This window comes from Salmo trutta, chromosome 6, assembly GCF_901001165.1.
Source record: "Salmo trutta chromosome 6, fSalTru1.1, whole genome shotgun sequence".
In the NCBI taxonomy this organism is placed as follows: domain Eukaryota; kingdom Metazoa; phylum Chordata; class Actinopteri; order Salmoniformes; family Salmonidae; genus Salmo; species Salmo trutta.
This window is the reverse complement of record NC_042962.1, coordinates 54,933,425-54,953,239: the sequence shown is the minus strand read 5'-3', so window position 1 is coordinate 54,953,239 and position 19,815 is coordinate 54,933,425. Positions and strand designations below refer to the sequence as shown.

The 19,815-nt window shown below is 46.8% G+C and overlaps 1 protein-coding gene across 1 annotated transcript in view; it reads right to left on the bottom strand.

The window, feature by feature from the left end:
• Positions 1-19,815, bottom strand: part of LOC115195160 (histone deacetylase 4-like) — a 67,146-nt gene that overhangs the window by 39,238 nt on the left and 8,093 nt on the right. The window contains exon 3 of the mRNA XM_029754959.1: positions 9,803-9,871. Coding sequence (XP_029610819.1) covers positions 9,803-9,871 — 69 coding nt within the window. The remainder of the gene's footprint in view (positions 1-9,802; positions 9,872-19,815) is intronic.

The following is a 19,815-nucleotide window of genomic DNA, read 5'->3' as shown; positions in this document are numbered from 1 at the left end:
GACATACCCATCAGTGCTGTACTGATCATGGCGATAAACACTCTTCCCCTCCTCCTATCGTTTCCTCTTCAGCTCGTCTCTGCTGTGCGTAAGGATCTATTTAGCTGTAGTGGTGCTACTCTTTATGTTTCTGTCAGTCTCTGTCCTCCTCTCCTTTCCTCAGTTCTCTTTTCTGCTTTCTCAACACTCCTGCTCCCTCGCTAGCTACCTCTCTCTGTGTCCCTCCCCTCTACCGCTTCCCTCTTTTTACCCCTCTCTGTGTCCCTCCCCTGACTTTACCCGTCTGTGTCCCTCCCCTCTCCCTCTTTTTACCAGTCTGTGCCCTCCTCTCTCTCTCTGTGCTGGTGACATCACAGGGCAGTCGTAGGCCTGCTGTCTGTTTATTCTGCTGCTCCTCCATTTCCTGGAACCGACTGCAGATACACAGGAGGTAGATAGCAGAGTGGACGGAGGAAAAAAACTATTCTCTGTGTCTTCCTCTGTTGACACTGCATCCCCCCTCTACCCTCTGAGCACAGAGAACTAGTTCCCTCTAGAAATAGACCCACAGTGTTGGACATTCTCTGGCGTCACACACACACACACACACACACACACACACACACACACACTACTCTATTCTTCAGATCACGGTTCTGTGAAATATATCTCTATAGCCTCAAGTGAACTAATCAAGGCTATAAGGGCTCTTTATGGTTGCTAGGAGACTCCCGTCAACACACACCCCCTTGGTGTTATTAGCTCTGACGTTGGCGTTGCTAGCGGGCGGAAGCGGAAGAGAAACTTCACAGTTGTGTTGTACATTACAGAGCATTGATTTCTGGGACAGTGGAAGGACGTGGGGGAAGGTCTACAGCAGAAGGCTTCAGTCCAGCCGGGCAACAGGTAGGCTGCACACAACTATAAGCACACAAGCTGCTATAGGCACCACTCTCCAGGTGTTTTAAACCACGGTGCACAAGCTCCGATTCCATTCCAACAACAACCTGACTGTGACGTCTCTCACGGGAGCCACTTATTTTGGCAAGATAAACGTTGATATCTGCCCATCTCCCCCGGCTCGCGGTGACGTCAACTCAACGCTTGCATCAAGTTTAGGGAGAGAACCACGACTGTATCCCACTTTCCTCTCACCAAAACAAGGGCCAACGTGCACTCTGGCGCAGACACACTTGGCTTGCAGTAAAGAAAGCCCTCCAAAAGCGGCTCTTACACAATACCCTACCTGCATCAAAAGACGGCTGGCAGGAAAACAGGGGTTTTTCCTCCTTCTAAACGGCTTTGAAAGCCTCTCAACCCTGTCTTGTGTAAAATCCTACCGTCTCACCCAGGAATTCCACTCATTTATAGTAAGAGGAATTATTTCTGACGCAAATCCATTTTGGTAACACCCTTTATCAGCTACCTGTTTATAATGGATGACAGTAAATCATTTATACTTCATTCTATCAATGCATTATATAACCTGTAATAAACATTCATAACAGCTCACGGCTCCTTGTGTAATACAGCACGTGCAACAGTACCTCAAATGAAGAGAGAGAAAATCCTGAGAAGTAGATGGAGATGTAGAGGGAGATGGCTGAGACCTTTCACTGTTTTTCCCCTGTCCTCTCTTCTGTATTTCAGCTTCCACGGGGGAAAGCTCCCCGCCACGTGAGTCATAGATTATTCAGTAGTGACTCGGCTTATTCGTTACACCAAACAGACTCCCTTCCATAGAAACAACCACTACTCCTCTTTCAGCCTCTGTCCCCCACTCTCTCCGTCTCGCTTTCCACACACACCTCTATCACACTTTTCTCTCCATCTATTTATATCTCTCGCGTTTCTTTCCCTCTTCCTCACCCTTCTCTTCTCTCCTCAGATAAACAATGTGTTTACCACCCCTGGGGGGCCTCCCTGCTCCCTCCCTCCCTCTGCCGGCTCCCATTACAGAATGCAGATAGAAATAGATCTACCAGACAGTACAGCCGCTCGCTCTGCAGCGCAGCTCTGATTTAAAGCCTGTTGTCTGAGGATGTCCCTCAGTCTGATTGCAAAGGCTCTACACTCCGCTCATTAGGTCTAATAGATGTCGAGCTCAACCCAGGCCGAGCCCAGCCTATCGCCGGGCAGAATGGGCCGGGGAGATAGTAATTATTAAGTTTAGAGACGTGAATGGTGAGAAGTTTGTCACGGGGCCTGGCGGGTGGCGAAACAAGGAGAGGGAGAGACGGCATGACAGAAACAGGTTGTGTATCTTATGAGGACGCAGCTTGCTGCGATGGGAAACAGTGGTCTGTATGGGGACTGGAAGGTCAAAGGTTGGATGGGTCTGCTTTCACCTTTCAGGTGGTTCAAGATCAATGATTATGAAGGAAACCAGAGATTTTGCAAAACAGTGACAATAAGTGCAGGTTCATGTACACCAGGCTTTCATATTAATACCTAGAGGGACAGAGGACGAGAGCCAACACCCCACAGGAAACCGCGAGGAACTCTATCAGAGATCAGCCACTCAAATGGTCTCTGTCTGTCAGTCAGTGTCTTGCCACTGCCCGCTGGCAGCTCATCTTACAGACAGAGACAGTGGAGTTCCTCCACACATCTGTGTTCCTCTAGCGACAGAGAGACAGGGAGAGAGGTGGGGTGTCTGTGTGCAGCGAGCCCGACTCATCCCAACATGCTCCGGCCTGTCCCGGGCCTCCGGCTGACGTCAGCGTTCCAGTCTGCAGCGCGGCAGCCGGGGGCGAGAAAGGGGGAGATGTGGGACGTGAGGAACAGAAGGGTGAGACGTGAGGATAAGAGGGTGCCCATACATATGTGCCCAAGGACATCTCTCGCTACTTAACCCAGACTAGGGCGCACGTCACTGTCATACAGGAGAGAGGACGCCCTGTCCTCCACGTCTGTGGGAGAAGACAGGTTCAAGCAGAGGTGGAGCTCCAAAAGAGCTCATCCTCACCCGTATAACAGAAATCTGTGTCAAGGCTGGGGGGGGCAGTGTTTCCCCTAGCTCTATTCAGGCTAAAGCAGCGATAACAGAGACCCTGTATCAGGGGAAGTTGGGTCATCAGGTATTAACATGGTTCAGTATCAAACTCAGAGATGAAAAGCAACACCAGACAGGCAAAACAGCTCGACCACTGTGGTCAAATCTCATTTCCTTTCTCAAATTACAAAGAAGCCGTTTAAGCGGGAGGTGTTTTCTTTGCCATGCATCACGACTCGAGAGCTCGATGTGTATCAACCACATGGATTCACATCTGAGCGAGGGGAGGACGGGGGGGCGGCCTGTCGTGTGTTATGGGAGACGTTTTCCACACGCCAAATCATTATCCTGGGGTCATGGCATCAGATGACAGCTGGGTCACACTGGGTATTACACAGACAAAGGTCTGGGACTGGACACCAGCGGCTGGATGTGTCAAGTGTCTCACAGTAGGAACTGATCTAGGATCAGTTTAGCCTTTTAGATAATATTGAATGGACAGATGGGGGGGGGGATCTGAGCCAAGATTACCACTCCTATCCTAGATCTAATGCATCCAATTATAGAAGCTGTATCAACAGCCTTGGAGAGACTGACATCATCCACATGTACCGTGCTTCAATGAGTGGCTAAACAATGCTAACCAGGGACATGACTGTGGTTAAAATGAGGCAGTTGCACCATTCAGGCTAGTCACACCGCCGGGTGCATACTCCTACTGCCTTGTTATTCTGGAACGCAAAGAAATACATGTAGAAAAGTGCCCATAGAGCATATGAGAGGAGGTCCATTGAGTCAGAGTATTGAATGGGGTTCTCCGTATCTGTCTGTGGGCGGCAGTACAAGACGTACACGGTTTCCATGACAACCGTCCCCAGAAATCTTCTATGATGTCAGTAAGGGATATTTCAATATTTAATGGTGTCACTGCAGCTGAATAAAGAACACATGGTGTTGAGAGAGAGAGACAGAGAGAGAGAGACAAAGAGATAGACAGAGAGACAGAGAGAGAGATGGAGACAGGGAGAAAGAGATGGTTCCGTACGGGAGGAAAGGAGAGAAATTTATTTTTTGCCCGGCAACAGGGTGAAGGAGTGGTAGATGGCTTATTTATGTGTTAAATACCAAGACTACCAAAATAAAGGAAACACTTGAGTAAACGATATAAAGTACATTGAATATTCCTGAGTTAATTAAGCAATTAACATGCCATCATGCGTTGGGTCATGTATAAAAAGGACCAGTTGTCCGTTATTTTGGCTACCATGGATAGAAGAGATCTCAGTGACTTTGAAGTTAAGACTTATGGGAGATTCTGGAGCGGGACGTGACAGTGCTTTCCACCAACATCAACAAAACAACAAATGCTGGAATTTCTTGTGGAAGAATGATATCACATCCCTCAGAGTTTCAGCCACTGGTAGAATCTATGCCAAGGCGCACTGAAGCTGTTCTGGCCCAACACCCTATTAAAAGGGTAGGAAGCAACAACATTGTGGTCAAAGACTTAGTAACTTAGTTGTAGTCACGATCTGGTTACCTATAACTACAAACATAGTTATGTTTTAGCGTTTTTACATATTTATTCACTTATTTCCGGATATCTTCAGAACTACCCACAAAGCACTATTTCTCAACGTCATATGGAGAACCGGTGCTACCTATCTAGTTCCAGCTGGCTAACGTTAGCTACTAGCCATGCTAGCATGGTATTACATTCCTTGGCAAGCTAATATGTACATCCATGAAGAAGAAACTATAGAAATCCTCGTCTCCTGTGCGTTTGGTAGTCGAGCGAGTGTTGTAGTTTTCCGTCATTTGTAGCTAGTGCAGTAATACACGCGTCGTGCAGTAATACACGCGTCGTGCAGTAATACACGCGTCGTGCAGTAATACACGCGTCGTGCAGTAATACACGCGTCGTGCAGTAATACACGCGTCGTGCAGTAATACACGCGTCGTGCAGTAATACACGCGTCGTGCAGTAATACACGCGTCGTGCAGTAATACACGCGTCGTGCAGTAATACACGCGTCGTGCAGTAATACACACATAGTGCAGTAATACACGCATAGTGCAGTAATACACACATAGTGCAGTAATACCCACAAGGACGGGGTTACGACTCATTTGTGGCCCAAAAATGAAAAGCAACATTTTAAGTTGGAACAGTGTGTCTGGTTGACGTGAACAGATTGGAGTATGGGAACAGTGTGTCTGGTTGATGTGAACAGATTGGAGTATGGGAACAGTGTGTCTGGTTGATGTGAACAGATTGGAGTATGGGAACAGTGTGTCTGGTTGACGTGAACAGATTGGAGTATGGGAACAGTGTGTCTGGTTGACGTGAACAGATTGGAGTATGGGAACAGTGTGTCTGGTTGACGTGAACAGATTGGAGTATGGGAACAGTGTGTCTGGTTGACGTGAACAGATTGGAGTATGGGAACAGTGTGTCTGGTTGACGTGAACAGATTGGAGTATGGGAACAGTGTGTCTGGTTGACGTGAACAGATTGGAGTATGGGAACAGTGTGTCTGGTTGACGTGAACAGATTGGAGTATGGGAACAGTGTGTCTGGTTGATGTGAACAGATTGGAGTATGGGAACAGTGTGTCTGGTTGACGTGAACAGATTGGAGTATGGGAACAGTGTGTCTGGTTGACGTGAACAGATTGGAGTATGGGAACAGTGTGTCTGGTTGACGTGAACAGATTGGAGTATGGGAACAGTGTGTCTGGTTGACGTGAACAGATTGGAGTATGGGAACAGTGTGTCTGGTTGATGTGAACAGATTGGAGTATGGGAACAGTGTGTCTGGTTGACGTGAACAGATTGGAGTATGGGAACAGTGTGTCTGGTTGATGTGAACAGATTGGAGTATGGGAACAGTGTGTCTGGTTGACGTGAACAGATTGGAGTATGGGAACAGTGTGTCTGGTTGACGTGAACAGATTGGAGTATGGGAACAGTGTGTCTGGTTGATGTGAAGAGATTGGAGTATGGGAACAGTGTGTCTGGTTGACGTGAACAGATTGGAGTATGGGAACAGTGTGTCTGGTTGATGTGAACAGATTGGAGTATGGGAACAGTGTGTCTGGTTGATGTGAACAGATTGGAGTATGGGAACAGTGTGTCTGGTTGATGTGAAGAGATTGGAGTATGGGAACAGTGTGTCTGGTTGACGTGAACAGATTGGAGTATGGGAACAGTGTGTCTGGTTGATGTGAACAGATTGGAGTATGGGAACAGTGTGTCTGGTTGATGTGAACAGATTGGAGTATGGGAACAGTGTGTCTGGTTGATGTGAAGAGATTGGAGTATGGGAACAGTGTGTCTGGTTGACGTGAACAGATTGGAGTATGGGAACAGTGTGTCTGGTTGATGTGAAGAGATTGGAGTATGGGAACAGTGTGTCTGGTTGATGTGAACAGATTGGAGTATGGGAACAGCGCGCACCTCTACTGTATCCAGAGCTCATTTCTCCCCAGACGACTTCCATGGCAGGATTCGAGTTGAGACTGACTGAAACCAGGTGCTGTGCCGAGCGTGAATGTGAAGCCTGCACATCTACTTCCTACCGACCTACTGGTACACTGCGAGTGTCAGCAGTGCTGGAGATAAATTGGGTAAATTCTAAATGGATTTACCTCACTATATCACTATTGGATAAACTACACTACATGACCAAAAGTATATGGACACCTGCATGTCGAACATCTCATTCCAAAATCATTGGCATGAATATGGAGTTGGTCCCCCCTGCTATAACAGCCTCCACTCTTCTGGGAAGGCTTTCCACTAGATGTTGGAACATTGCTGCGGGGTCTTGTTTCCATTCAGACACGAGCATTAGTGAGGTCGGGCACTGATGTTGGGCAATTAGGCCTGGCTCGCAGTCTGCGTTCCAATTCATCCCAAAGGTGTTCGATGGGGTTGAGGTCAGGGCTCTGTGCAGGCCAGTCAAGTTCTCCAACACCGATCAACAAACTATTTCCGTACGGACCTCACTTTGTGCACGGAGGCATTGTTATACTGAAACAGGAAAGGGCCTTCAACAAAATGTTGCCACAAAGTTGGAAGCACAGAAACGTCTAGAATGTCATTGTATGCTGTAGTGTTAAGGTTTCCCTTTACAGGAACTAAGGTGCCTAGCCGAACCATGAAAACAGCCCCAGGTCATTATTCCTCCTCCACCAAACTTTACAGTAGACACTATGCAGTCTGGCAGGTAGCGTTCTCCTGGTATTCGCCAAACCCAGATTTCTCCGTCGGACTGCCAGATGGTGAAGCGTGATTCATCACTCCAGAGAACATGTTTCCACTGCTCAGAATCCAATGGCTGCGAGCTTTACACCACTCCAGCCGAAGCTTGGCATTGTGCATGGTGATCTTTGGCTTGCGTGCGGCTGCTCGGCCATGGAAACCCATTTCATGAAGCTTCTGACGAACAGTTCCTGTGCTGATGTTGCTTCCAGAGGCAATTTTGAACTCGGTAGTGAGTGTTGCAACTGAGGACAGACTATTTCTACACCTGTCAGCAATGGGTGTGACTAAAATAGCCGAATTCACTAAATTGAAGGGGTGTCCACATACTTTTGTACAGTATCGTCAAAGGTTTGGACACACCTACTCATTCAAGGGTTTTTCTTAATTTCTACATGGTAGAATAATAGTGAAGACATCAAAATGATGAAATAACACAAATGGAATCATGTAGTAAACATAAACGTATTAAACAAATCAAAATATATTTTATATTTGAGATTCTTCAAAGTAGCCACCCTTTGCCTTGATGACAGCTTTGCAAACTCTTGGCATTCTCTCAACCAGCTTCATAACATAGTAACCTGGAATGCATTTCAATTAACAGGTGTGCCTTGGTAAAAGTTCATTTGTGGAATTTCTTTCCTTCTTAATGCATTTCAGCCAATCAGTTGTGTTGTGAAAAGGTAGGGTTGGTATACAGAAGATAGCCCTATTTGGTAAAAGACCAAGCAAATATTATGGCAAGAACAGCTCAAATAAGCAAAGAGAAAAGACAGTTCATCATTACTTTAAGACATGAAGGTCAGTCAGCACGGAACATTTCAAGAACTTTGAACGTTTCTTCAAGTGCAGTCGCAAAAACCATCAAGCGCTGTGATGAAAATGATGAGGACCGCAGGAAAGGAAGACAAACCTATCCTCTGCAGCAGAGGTAACTCTTTATCAGAGTTACCAGCCTCAGAATTGCAGCCCAAACAAATGCTTCACAGAGTTCAAGTAACAGACACATATCTCAACATCAACTGTTCAGAGGAGACTGTGTGAATCAGGCCTTCATGGTCGAATTGCTGCAAAGAAACCACTACTAAAGGACACCAATAAGAAGAGACTTGCTTGGGCCAAGAAACATGAGCAACGGACATTAGACCGGTGGAAATCTGTCCTTTGGTCTGATAAGTCCAAATTTGAGATTTTTGGTTGCAACCGCCGTGTCTTTGTGAGACTCAGAGTAGGTGAACAGATGATCTCCGCATGTGTGGTTCCCACAGTGATGCATGAAGGAGGTGGTGTGATGGTGCTTTGCTGGTGACACTGATTTATTTAGAAATCAAGGCACACTTAACCAGCATGGCTACCACAGCATTCTGCAGCGATATGCCATCCCATCTGGTTTGGGCTTAACGGGACTATCATTTGTTTTTCAACAGGACAATGACCCAACACACCTCCAGGCTGTGTAAGGGCTATTTGACCAAGATGGAGAGTGATGAAGTGCTGCATCAGATGACCTGGCCTCCACAATCACCCGACCTCAACCAAATTGAGATGAGTTGGACTGCAGAGTGAAGAAAAAACAACAAACAAGTGCTCAGCATATGTGGGAACTCCTTCAAAACTGTTGGAAAAGCATTCCAGGTGAAGCTGGTTGAGAGAACGCCAAGAGTGTGAAAAGCTGTCATCAAGGCCAAGGGTGGCTACTTTGAAGAATCTAAAATATATTTTGATTTAACACTTTTTTGGTTACTACATGATTCCATATGTGTTATTTCATAGTTTTGATGTCTTCACTATTATTCTACAATGTAGAAAAATAGTCCAATTCAAATAAAACACTTGAGTGTGTCCAAACATTTGACTGGTACTGTATATATAGTGTATCTGACTATCCCTCTGAAGGCCTCTCCTTGGTTATTTTTTTACTATTGTAGCTCACTCAGCCGTCAATCGGTAAATCTCCGCTTGTTGTTGTGTTCTGTGGGTTCCTGCCTGTGACTAGTTGTTCTCTGGTTTACTCCTTAGCTATGTCGACCGTGGTGGTTGGCTGGCTTAGATAACATTAGTTGGCTGGCTTAGATAACTGCATATACAGGTAACATTATTTGATAACTGGTTAGATGACGTTATGTATTTCCAAAACGTTGCTTTACTTTAATGTAGCTGTAAGCAAGGTGATTATAGCAACTGTCTGACTTACCCAGTGCTAATGTAACATTAGCAAGCTAGTAGGGCTAACGTTAGCAGGCTAGTTGGCTAGCAATTTGTTACAATAAATTCATAAAGTACTTGCTGCAAATTAAATTGAAACCAGTAGTCATAATTGTAAATGATTTGGTTTAATTTGAAGTTATACGTCACACCCCGCAAATGTTTTTTTTAATGAAATTACTTCAGCATTCTTATCAGTTTTAGTACACATAACGTTTCTCCTCCAAGAAAGCCGGATTGCTTTCATCTTAGCTTTTGGTGACAGACAGACCTTAAAAAACACACATTCTAAAGACAACGGTGGACATTCAATCACAGAAAGAAAGACAGACAGGTAATGTGTTGGTCTCCTACCTGTGGGGATGTGGTTGAGGGCAGACGTCTTCAGGACATCCAGCTGCTGCTCCTTGCCCAGGAGTCCTTCTGTGGGAGAGGGAGAGAACTCCGCTTCAAATATGGTCCGCAACATCGAGACAACCCTCCCGCAATCAACCGACAACCGACCGAACTACACCTCTCTGAGAGGGAGCCACCGCGGCGTCGAGGCAAGCAGCCTAACGGAGCAACCGTCGCTTCGCTATGGACCCAGAGAGCCTGAATCGCCTGGAAATAGCAGAGAATCTACGCTGGGAACTCATGCTGAGATGCCAGGGCTTCTCTGCCCTGAAGGAAGCTTAGTGGCATGGCACCGTTCATTCATCAGACAGTGTGTGTGTGTGTGTGTGTGTGTGTGTGTGTGTGTAGGCTGGTTGTTGGGCTCAGCTGAAACTGGCTGTGCTCAGCATAGCAAGTGTGGGAGAAATAGGATGGAGAGAGAAGGGGAGAGGGTGGGAGAGAAAATGAGGAGGGGAAAGGTAAAAATAACACTCCCTTTGGGTACAGCGAGCGCACACACACACACACACCTAGCTGTGTGCCCATGCCTCTCTCCCGTCTGTGTACGTAGGCACCGCGGCTGAAATTATAGTGGCAACATGAAAAGGCTTTTGTACCAGCCGAGCCCTGGGAAGACCGGGCTATAAATAGACCACCACAGAGGAGAGGAGGGGGGAGAGAGGAGGGGGGGAGAGAGGAGGGGGGGAGACAGGAGGGGGGGAGACAGGAGGGGGGAGACAGGAGGGGGGAGACAGGAGGGGGGGAGACAGGAGGGGGGGAGACAGGAGGGGGGAGACAGGAGGGGGGGAGACAGGAGGGGGGGAGACAGGAGGGGGGAAACAGGAGGGGGGGAGACAGGAGGGGGGGAGACAGGAGGGGGGAGAGAGGAGGGGGGAGACAGGAGGGGGGAGACAGGAGGGGGGAGACAGGAGGGGGGGAGACAGGAGGGGGGGAGACAGGAGGGGGGAGACAGGAGGGGGGAGACAGGAGGGGGGAGAGAGGAGGGGGGGAGAGAGGAGGGGGGGAGACAGGAGGGGGGGAGACAGGAGGGGGGGAGACAGGAGGGGGGAGACAGGAGGGGGGGAGACAGGAGGGGGGAGACAGGAGGGGGGAGACAGGAGGGGGGAGAGAGGAGGGGGGGAGAGAGGAGGGGGGAGACAGGAGGGGGGGAGACAGGAGGGGGGGAGACAGACAGAGGGGAAACTGGGTAGGGGCTGAGATGAAGAGAAAAGGAGGGGGAGGGAACAGGGGCTAAAGAGAAAATGATCAACAAGAAAAAAGGAGGGAAAGGATAGAATGAGGGAAACGAGAGGCTACGATACTAGAGATCAGAGAGCATAATGACATGACCAGGAGCACAAAACACCTCAGAGAAGGACAACAACACATCTCCCCTCTCTCTCTCTCTCTCTCTCTCTCTCTCACACACACACACACACACACACACACTAGAGATCAGAGAGCATAATGACATGACCAGGAGCACAAAACACCTCAGAGAAGGACAACACATCTCCCCCCTCTCTCTCTCTCTCTCTCTCACACACACACACACACACACTAGAGATCAGAGAGCATAATGACATGACCAGGAGCACAAAACACCTCAGAGAAGGACAACAACACATCTCCCCTCTCTCTCTCTCTCTCTCTCACACACACACACACACTAGAGATCAGAGAGCATAATGACATGACCAGGAGCACAAAACACCTCAGAGGACAACACATCTCCCCTCTCTCTCTCTCTCACACACACACACACACACACACACACACACACTAGAGATCAGAGAGCATAATGACATGACCAGGAGCACAAAACACCTCAGAGGACAACACATCTCCCCTCTCTCTCTCTCTCACACACACACACACACACACACACACACACACACACACACTAGAGATCAGAGAGCATAATGACATGACCAGGAGCACAAAACACCTCAGAGGACAACAACACATCTCCCCTCTCTCTCTCTCTCACACACACTAGAGATCAGAGAGCATAATGACATGACCAGGAGCACAAAACACCTCAGAGGACAACAACACATCTCCCCTCTCTCTCTCTCTCACACACACACACACACTAGAGATCAGAGAGCATAATGACATGACCAGGAGCACAAAACACCTCAGAGGACAACAACACATCTCCCCTCTCTCTCTCTCTCTCTCTCACACACACACACTAGAGATCAGAGAGCATAATGACATGACCAGGAGCACAAAACACCTCAGAGAAGGACAACACATCTCCCCTCTCTCTCTCTCTCTCTCTCACACACACACACACACACACACACACTAGAGATCAGAGAGCATAATGACATGACCAGGAGCACAAAACACCTCAGAGGACAACAACACATCTCCCCTCTCTCTCTCACACACACACACACACACACACACACACACACACACACAGAGGTTTGGTGTCCAGACATGCACACTTGGCAGTGGTGTACATAATGTTGCATCAAGCCATGAAGATGCTTTGCTTTCTTTAATTGCTTTAAAAACAGATAGGAGTGGAAAACAAAATGTGGGGGTCCCTTCGGGTGAAAGAAACAGGAAAACAGGCTAGCGTCTTGCTGTGTTTGGTCTATTTCTGGAGCTCTCCCTGGACCAGACACACACAGAGGTTTAATTAGCTACGGGCCTTGGGCTATACCATGCACTACTAACTCAATCGGCTGTGTGTGTGTGGGGGGGCGTATATTCTCAGCTCTAACTTTAGGAGCGGTCTGTCTGTCTGTCTGTCTGTCTGCTTCACTTGCAGACCAGAGAGGATGAGGCAAAACATGGTGCAAAAGACGCCATTTTATGACAAATAACAATGTGTGATCAAAGCCTTGTTGAGTATTTTATCTTCAGAGTTACAGTGAGCAGTCCAGGTGTGGCCAGTGAGAATGAGAGTGAGAGAGAGAGAGGACAGATGGCAGACCCACACGTTACCTCTCAGATGACCCAGATTGACGTCCACTGTTTATAGGACTACACACAGACACACACTGTTAATACACACAGACACACACTGTTAACACACACAGACACACACACTGTTAATACACACAGACACACACCGTTAATACACACAGACACGCACTGTTAATATACACACACCGACACACTGTTAATATACACAGACCTTTAATACACACAGACACACACTGTTAATACACACAGACACACACACTGTTAATACACACAGACACACACTGTTAATATACACACACCGTTAATACACACAGACACGCACTGTTAATATACACACACCGACACACACTGTTAATATACACACACCGTTAATACACACAGACACACACCGTTAATACACACAGACACACACCGTTAATACACACAGACACACACTGTTAATACACACAGACACACACTGTTAATACACACAGACACACACTGTTAATACACACAGACACACACTGTTAATACACACAGACACACACACTGTTAATACACACAGACACACACTGTTAATATACACACACCGTTAATACACACAGACACGCACTGTTAATATACACACACCGTTAATACACACAGACACGCACTGTTAATATACACACACCGTTAATACACACACCGTTAATACACACAGACACACACCGTTAATACACACAGACACGCACTGTTAATATACACACACCGACACACACTGTTAATATACACACACCGTTAATACACACAGACACACACCGTTAATACACACAGACACACACCGTTAATACACACAGACACACACTGTTAATACACACAGACACACACACTGTTAATACACACAGACACACACTGTTAATATACACACACCGTTAATACACACAGACACGCACTGTTAATATACACACACCGTTAATACACACAGACACGCACTGTTAATATACACACACCGTTAATACACACACCGTTAATACACACAGACACACACCGTTAATACACACAGACACGCACTGTTAATATACACACACCGACACACACTGTTAATATACACACACCGTTAATACACAGACACACACCGTTAATACACACAGACACACACCGTTAATACACACAGACACACACCGTTAATACACACAGACACACACCGTTAATACACACAGACACACACCGTTAATACACAGACACACACTGTTAATACACACAGACACACACTGTTAATACACACAGACACACACTGTTAATACACACAGACACACACACTTAATACACACAGACACACACTGTTAATATACACACACCGTTAATATACACACACCGTTAATACACACACCGTTAATACACACAGACACACACCGTTAATACACACAGACACACACCGTTAATACACACAGACACACACCGTTAATACACACAGACACACACCGTTAATACACACAGACACACACCGTTAATACACACAGACACACACCGTTAATACACACAGACACACACCGTTAATACACACAGACACACACCGTTAATACACACAGACACACACCGTTAATACACACAGACACACACCGTTAATACACACAGACACACACCGTTAATACACACAGACACACACCTTTAATACACACAGACACACACTGTTAATACACACAGACACACACCGTTAATACACACAGACACACACCGTTAATACACACAGACACACACCGTTAATACACACAGACACACACCTTTAATACACACAGACACACACCTTTAATACACACAGACACACACTGTTAATACACACAGACACACACTGTTAATACACACAGACACACACTGTTAATACACACAGACACACACTGTTAATACACACAGACACACACCTGTTAATACACACAGACACACCTGTTAATACACACAGACACACACGTTAATACACACAGACACACACCGTTAATACACACAGACACACACCGTTAATACACACAGACACACACCGTTAATACACACAGACACACACCGTTAATACACACAGACACACACCGTTAATACACACAGACACACACCGTTAATACACACAGACACACACCGTTAATACACACAGACACACACCGTTAATACACACAGACACACACCGTTAATACACACAGACACACACCGTTAATACACACAGACACACACCGTTAATACACACAGACACACACCGTTAATACACACAGACACACACCGTTAATACACACAGACACACACCGTTAATACACACAGACACACACCGTTAATACACACAGACACACACCGTTAATACACACAGACACACACCGTTAATACACACAGACACACACCGTTAATACACACAGACACACACCGTTAATACACACAGACACACACCGTTAATACACACAGACACACACCGTTAATACACACAGACACACACCGTTAATACACACAGACACACACCGTTAATATACACAGACACACACCGTTAATACACACAGACACACACCGTTAATACACACAGACACACACCGTTAATACACACAGACACACACTGTTAATATACACAGACACACACCGTTAATACACACAGACACACACTGTTAATACACACAGACACACACTGTTAATATACAGACACACACCTTTAATACACACAGACACACACTGTTAATATACAGACACACACCTTTAATATACACAGACACACACACCTTTAATACACACAGACACACACCGTTAATACACACAGACACACACCGTTAATACACACAGACACACACTGTTAATATACAGACACACACCTTTAATACACACAGACACACACCGTTAATACACACACACCTTTAATATACACACGGTTAATAGACACACCGTTAATATACACAGACACACACCGTTAATATACACATGGTTAATAGACACACCGTTAATATACACAGACACACACCGTTAATATACACACGGTTAATAGACACACCGTTAATATACACAGACACACACCATTAATACACACAATTAATATACACAGACACACACCGTTAATACACACACCGTTAATACACACAGACACACACCGTTAATATACACAGACACACACCTTTAATACACACACCGTTAATACACACAGACACACACCGTTAATATACACAGACACACACCGTTAATACACACACCGTTAATACACACAGACACACACCGTTAATATACACAGACACACACCTTTAATATACAGACACACACCGTTAATATACACACTGCTAATACCCACAGACACACACCGTTAATATACACACTGCTAATACCCACAGACACACTGCTAATACCCACAGACACACTGCTAATACCCACAGACACACTGCTAATACCCACAGACACACTGCTAATACCCACAGACACACTGCTAATACCCACAGTTAATACACACAGACACATGCAAACCAATGTCAGATGATATCTCCGCAAATCACACCCAAATGATCCAGCTCCCTGCAGTCGGACTTCGCTATGGAAATTAGGTGTGTGTGTGTGTGTCTATGTATGTATGTAGGTCGACCATGTAGAATTGTTAGCATCACTACTAGAGTGAAGGGCCTGTTTTGCATGGCTGTATGCTGAGGTTCAGGTAATGACGACACTTGTGTCTGTCTGCAGCCGGTAATGGTAGAGCGACTTAGGGTTATACTAGCTGGCTTAGTCTCACTCTGTGGGCTGTAGTTAGACACACAGAGAGACTCTCACTGGAAACCACAGCTGATACCTGAGACAGACACACACTACAAGTGGAGGGAGGAAGATGAAGGTAAAGGAACAAACCTCCACACCGCCTCCCTTCCAGGCCTGAACCAGGGGCTTCACTACTGCACCTCTAGAGGGCGCTCTGGTCAGGCTATCAGTCTGGAGGTGGTGACTGTTCTTCAACACTAGTCCTGAGAACCTGACAGGGTGTGCAGGCTTTTGCTCCAGCAAAGCACCAACACTCCTGATTCAACAAATCAACTGTTCATCAAGACCTTCCACATCAAAAGCACTACATCTCCATGCTGTGCAGAATAAATATGAACACGTGTGTGTGCGTGTGTGTGTGTGCGCATGGGGGGGTGTGCGCGTATGTGCGCATGGGGGTGTGTGCGCGTATGTGCGCATGGGGGTGTGTGCGCGTGTGCGCATGGGGGTGTGGGCGGGTGTGTGCATGGGGGTGTGGGTGCGTGTGTGCATGGGGGTGTGGGCGCGTGTGTGCATGGGGGTGTGGGCGCGTGTGTGCATGGGGGTGTGGGCGCGTGTGTGCATGGGGGTGTGGGCGCGTGTGTGCATGGGGGTGTGGGCGCGTGTGTGCATGGGGGTGTGGGCGCGTGTGTGCATGGGGGTGTGGGCGCGTGTGTGCATGGGGGTGTGGGCGCGTGAGCGGGTGCGGGCGGGCGTTCTATTAAATGATGTGCAGCCCTTTAAAGCAGAATTTAACCATGTGTAAAATGAATAGTAGTTTAAAGACTGATGGGAGGCCAGAGAGAGATCAGAGACCAACAGGTTAGTGCTGTAGTCTCTAACTAGACCAAACTGTTAGTGCTGTAGTCTCTAACTAGACCAAACTGTTAGTGCTGTAGTCTCTAACTAGACCAAACTGTTAGTGGTGTAGTCTCTAACTAGACCAAACTGTTAGTGGTGTAGTCTCTAACTAGACCAAACTGTTAGTGGTGTAGTCTCTAACTAGACCAAACTGTTAGTGCTGTAGTCTCTAACTAGACCAAACTGTTAGTGCTGTAGTCTCTAACTAGACCAAACTGTTAGTTTTGTAGTCTTACTAGACCAAACTGTTAGTTTTGTAGTCTTACTAGACCAAACTGTTAGTTTTGTAGTCTTACTAGACCAAACTGTTAGTTTTGTAGTCTTACTAGACCAAACTGTTAGTTTTGTAGTCTTACTAGACCAAACTGTTAGTTTTGTAGTCTTACTAGACCAAACGGCTCACACATGAAAGGAGGCCACAGCCACACTGTCCACTGTTGTGTTTCTTCCCATGGGAAAATAGACTGCCATGGGATGTGTGTTTTACAATAAGTTGGTACTCATTAGGACCAGGACGGTACCAGTATGGCGATACTCGGTAGTATCGTGGCCAGGAAACAAAACACAAAGCAGATTTCACTTCCTTAGAAAAATAGCACTAATGTTGTAAACAAACATTATGTTGTCATCAAGAGTCACATTTTCCAAGCTACAGCACACAGTGTTTTACATACAGCAGTTATAAAAAGACCAAAGAGTTTGATCTGTTCGCAATACTGGTATCATCACAGCCCTAGTCCTCATGTACCCATTCGCAGTCCACGTTCATGCACTCCACACTCATTAGTAAATCACTCTCTCTCTCACACACACACACACACACACACACACACACACAGTCAGGAAGGATGCTCCTGTCTCATTACACTGGTTGCACTTCCCCTCCCCGCTGTGTGTACCATGGAGAGATCACACACAGAGGAACAATACCATCAACCAGACAGGCCTCTCCTTAGGAGACACTTCCTCTAGGGCCACCCCATTCACTTCCTGGGGTCAGCATCTGACGTCATAGCAACATGCCCACAATCAGCGACCCCTGACTTCTGGGTCAGGCTCTGACGTCCTGTCATAAAGAGAGACCCGCTCTGTGAACAGAGGCGACCTTTAGGTTCCCGTTCACACTGGGAGGAAGAGCAGAGAAACATGGGTAATGAGCGGAGGAGTAGGCATGTATCTCTCTGTTTCCCAGCATCACAGAAGCCATTTGACATGGCATAGCATGGTTAGATAACATGTGACCTATATGCAATGCATATGAATGATTTAAGGAAAATGAGCAATATTAATTGAGGAGAAAAGTGAACAAATGTCATTTAAAAGTGTGGCCTTGGAAGACTGGCTCTAACTCTACACGCTAGGCTTGGTTTGAAAAGACCAACTTTGGTTTGACGATCAGAGAAGGGAAGCTGCCTAGTAAATAAGCCCATCATTAACCTCACACTTTCAGAACCACCAGAACTCAAGAGGCACGAGCGTTGCAATGCCGCTAAGAACCTCCTAGCTTCATGTCAGCCTGGCTTATAAGAGATATCCGACAATGAACAAAGAAATCATCAATAAAGAAGTTAGCACTTCAACCAATCGCGCATCCAGCCAGCCATCCAGCCAGCCATCCATCCATCCAGCCAGTCATCCATCCATCCATCCAGTCATCCAGCCAGCCAGTCATCCATCCATCCATCCAGCCAGTCATCCATCCATCCATCCATCCAGTCATCCAGCCAGCCATCCAGCCAGTCATCCATCCAGCCAGTCATCCATCCATCCATCCATCCATCCATCCAGCCATCCAGCCAGTCATCCATCCAGCCAGCCATTCCACTCCCATCCCAGACTAACTTGATATCGTTGTCCTCCTCCCCTTGCCTGTCCCTCGGAGACAAACAATGACAGGCCGTGTCAAAAGCCAGAATAGGTTTGCTTTCGTCTGTGTAAACTGTAATTGCGGCTGGCAGTACACCCTGTATCCAGTTTCTCTCTGTGTGGAGTTAGGGACATAAAGGCCTCAGGCGGCTCGGGCACACAAAGAGACTCTTTCCTCTCATTATCTCCTTTCCCCCGCCGCTGTCTCTAGCCTAATGCCAATTAAAAACAGAGCTGAGGAACAGGCAGAGGCACAAGGCCCCAGTATGGAGCCCATAATGGGGTGTTTGTTTAAGGGGGACGGGACGCTCAGTGGAGCCTTACTCTGGACAGTCAGGTTGGATGGTAGGGTCCAGGACGGTTTCCCCCAGCCAGGACATAAGCCTGGTCCTGGATGTGTTGGGCTGGGGTAGGCTAGAGTGGACCAGGCCAAAGCCAAGTCTTGGTGAGGACAATCTGCCAGGCTGGAAGGTCTGTCAGAAGTTATTGTCAATGGTCATTGGGTGCAATGAGGACATGTGACAAGAGAAGCTGAAGATGTGCATTTTGACAGAAAAAGATCTGTTTGGACACTTACCAGTACGTACAAATGCACACGCATGCACACAATGTAACAATAGTTCAGT